The 3,338-nt window shown below is 54.0% G+C and overlaps 1 protein-coding gene across 1 annotated transcript; it reads left to right on the top strand.

Annotated features, from left to right (window-relative positions):
* Window positions 1–580: 580 nt before the first annotated feature.
* Window positions 581–3,112, top strand: SKIDA1 (SKI/DACH domain containing 1; the record flags this gene model as incomplete). Its single annotated transcript, XM_082313058.1, has 1 exon — window positions 581–3,112. One exon carries the CDS (start codon window positions 581–583, stop codon window positions 3,110–3,112), a length of 2,532 nt encoding a protein of 843 aa, XP_082169184.1.
* Window positions 3,113–3,338: the final 226 nt, after the last annotated feature.

Here is a 3,338-nt window from a genome sequence, read left to right as displayed (position 1 = left end):
GGGGAGGTGGCAGTATAAGGGTATGCTAATTAGTGGGAGATTTTTTGGGGGAAGGGGTGGAATATCAATTTTTATTGCATCACCTGTCAGGAGTGTCCAATCAGCGTTGGCTTTAGGGGAATTAATTGATGAAGGTGTCTCCGGACGAGCTCACTTCACTCTGTCATTTTATTTGTAGCTAAAGCAGCGGCGGGAATAGCAGCTGCATTTCTTTTCTCTTCCTCCCTTCACATTCCATTATCATAGTTTCCAATGGAAAAGCAGGGAATGAAAGGGAACAGGTACTGATCTTCAGCAGCAACTTAGAGAAACACTTTGGCAAACCTGATTTTTAAGATTATATATTGATTGTAGCCTCACGGTATTTTTTTAATTTATTTTTTTAATTTTGTCTAAAGTTTGGCACTTCATTCACCAGGAATAACAGCCTTTGTTATATTTTATTAGCAGGATGCCTTGAGACAAATACAGCATCTGGCTGAGGATTGTGTGTGTGTGGCTTTTTCTTTTTTTTTTTTTTTTTTTTTTCCCCATCTCTCTCTCTCTCTCTGCAAATGCTGGGAATAATTTAATTCACGAAATGGGAGACCTGAAGTCGGGTTTTGAAGAGGTGGATGGCGTGAGGCTCGGCTACCTCATCATTAAAGGAAAGCAAATGTTTGCACTCTCCCAGGTTTTTACAGACCTGCTCAAAAACATCCCGCGAACTACCGTGCACAAGCGAATGGATCATTTAAAAGTAAAAAAGCATCACTGCGACCTGGAGGAGTTGAGGAAACTCAAAGCCATCAACTCCATCGCTTTCCACGCCGCCAAATGCACCCTGATCTCCAGAGAGGACGTGGAAGCCCTGTACACATCCTGCAAAACCGAGCGGGTCCTTAAGACGAAACGGAGGAGGATCAGCCGGGCGCTGTCAGCCACCGACCTGCGGCCGGAGCTCTCCCCCGCCGACCCCTTCTCCGGCTTCTGGAAGGAGAACAAACTTTGGCTGGGCTTGAACGCCTCGCCCCGGCCCCTGCTGCCCGTCAGGAGGAAAGCCTTGCGTCCGGGGGACACAGCCCTGCTACCGGCCTCTCATCTACCTCACATTTTTAGTAAATACACTGGCCACAGCTACCCAGAAATCGCCCGGGCGCCTTGCAAACCCCCCGTAAACTATGAAACGGCGCCGGCGGCGGGCAGCTGCGCGCCCCTCCGCGCCCGCCGCCCGCCCGCCGCCCGCCCCCCGCCCGCCGCCGCCGCCGCGGCGCGGCCGCGGCTCCCGGCCGCCGGCCCCCCGCCCCTGCCCGCCCGCTGCCGCCGCCGCCGCCACGGGGCGGCCGCCGCCGCCGGCGCCCTGGGCCCCCCCGGCGGCGCCCGCCGGCCCCTGGCCGCGCCGCGGCCCTGCCGGCCCCGCGGAGCCCCGCGGCTGCCGCTGCCGCTGCCCCGCGGCTTCGGGCCGCCGCCGCCCGCCTTCCCCGAGAGCGGCAGCAGCGACTCGGAGTCCAGCTGCTGCTCCGGCCGCGCCGCCCACGACTCGGACTGCGGCTCCAGCCTCTCCAGCTCCAGCGAGGGCAGCTCGGAGGAGGAGGACGAGGAGGAGGAGGAGGACGAGGAGGGCAGCGGCGCCTCGGACTCCAGCGAGGGCAGCTCGGAGGAGGAGGAGGAGGAGGAGGAAGAGGAGGAGGAAGAGGAGGAGGAGGAGGAGGACAGCACCTCGGACTCCGACTCCAGCTCGGTCTCCAGCCAGGTCTCGGTGCAGAGCATCCGCTTCAGGCGCACCAGCTTCTGCAGCCCGCCCGGCGTGGTCCACGCCAACTTCTTGTACCATCTGGCGGCCGCCGCCGCCCCCCGGCCCCCGGCCCCGGCCCCGGCCCCGGCCCCGGCCCCGGCCCCGGCGGAGCCCGGCGGGCTGCCCGCCCTCCGCGGCGCTGCCGGCGGAGTCAAGCCGGAGCTGCCGGAGGAGTGGGGCCGCCCCGGCTGGGCTCCCGCCGCCCCGGCGCTGCGCTGCTCCGGCGGCCTGGGGAGCTGCTTCGCGGAGATAAGAGATGATAGGGTATCCGAGATCACATTCCCACACTCTGAATTTTCCAATAATGCCAAGAGTACTGACCTAACAATTAACTGTGTTGCAAAGGGGGCCTCTTCACCTAGCCCAAAGACAAACAATGCATTTCCACAACAAAGAATACTCAGAGAGGCAAGGAAATGCCTTCAAGCAACTACTACACACCGTGCAGATAACAATACAATAGCTGCTAGGTTCTTAAATAATGATTTTTCATCAGCGGCAGCAAATTCAGAGAAAGATTCCAAAATCCCTCATTGTATTGAATTTGCCACGGATTTGCCCTCTTTACAAACTGATCCTGAGGAGGATGCTGCTTCTCCAGGGGCAGCAGCAGCAGCTGAGCTCCAGTGCACTGATACAGGCAATAAGGCATTGCCATTCCTGCACAGCATTAAAATCAAAATAGAGGACAGCAGTGCGAACGACGAGTATGAGCCTGACCTTACAACACATAAGCTAAAGTGTGAGTGCAATGATACTAAGGATGAGTTTTACGGTGTGACTGAGAGTAATAACCAGGACGCTTTATTAACAGCCAAGGAAGATTCTGCATGCACTGAGAAAGAAACCACTTCCTTAAACCCGCTGACTCAGAGTCAGGTCCTCTCATGCACTTTAGGTACTCCAAAACCTGAGGATGGGGAGTATAAATTTGGAGCAAGGGTGAGAAAAAATTACAGGACACTGGTTTTGGGAAAGCGACCTGTACTGCAGACTCCTCCAGTCAAACCAAATTTGAAATCAGCTCGAAGCCCACGTCCTACAGGTAAAATCGAGACACACGAAGGAACACTGGATGATTTTACAGTTAACAATAGACGCAAAAGGGTAGCCAGCAATGTAGCATCAGCAGTGAAAAGGCCATTTAATTTCATGGCAAATTTTCCCTGTCCACCATCACTAATTATTGGCAATGATGGGGATTTGTTGCCAGCTTATTCCTTAAACACCACTAAGGATTCCCAACCACCTCACAAGGCCCATCCTGTATGGAAATGGCAGCTGGGCGGTTCTGCAATACCTCTTCCACCTAGCCACAAATTCAGGAAATTTAATTAATAAAATAGTTTGGAAAATATTTTCTTGAACCACCTTTAACTTTCTTACGTTTTTTTTAAACTCTGCAGGATGGTTTGTACAAGCCCATTAATGCTATACACACTTTTGGAATCCTGTTTTATCACATTGTGAAGACAGAAACCGGATTACTGTTTTCTTGACCATTACGACAGTGGTTTTTTGGTTTGTTTTGGGTTTTTTTATTTTTTTGGTTCTGTTGCATTTG

This window comes from Platalea leucorodia (genome assembly GCF_965183815.1).
Source record: "Platalea leucorodia genome assembly, chromosome: 1".
Taxonomy (NCBI): domain Eukaryota; kingdom Metazoa; phylum Chordata; class Aves; order Pelecaniformes; family Threskiornithidae; genus Platalea; species Platalea leucorodia.
This window is presented reverse-complemented; position numbering and strand designations above follow the sequence as displayed.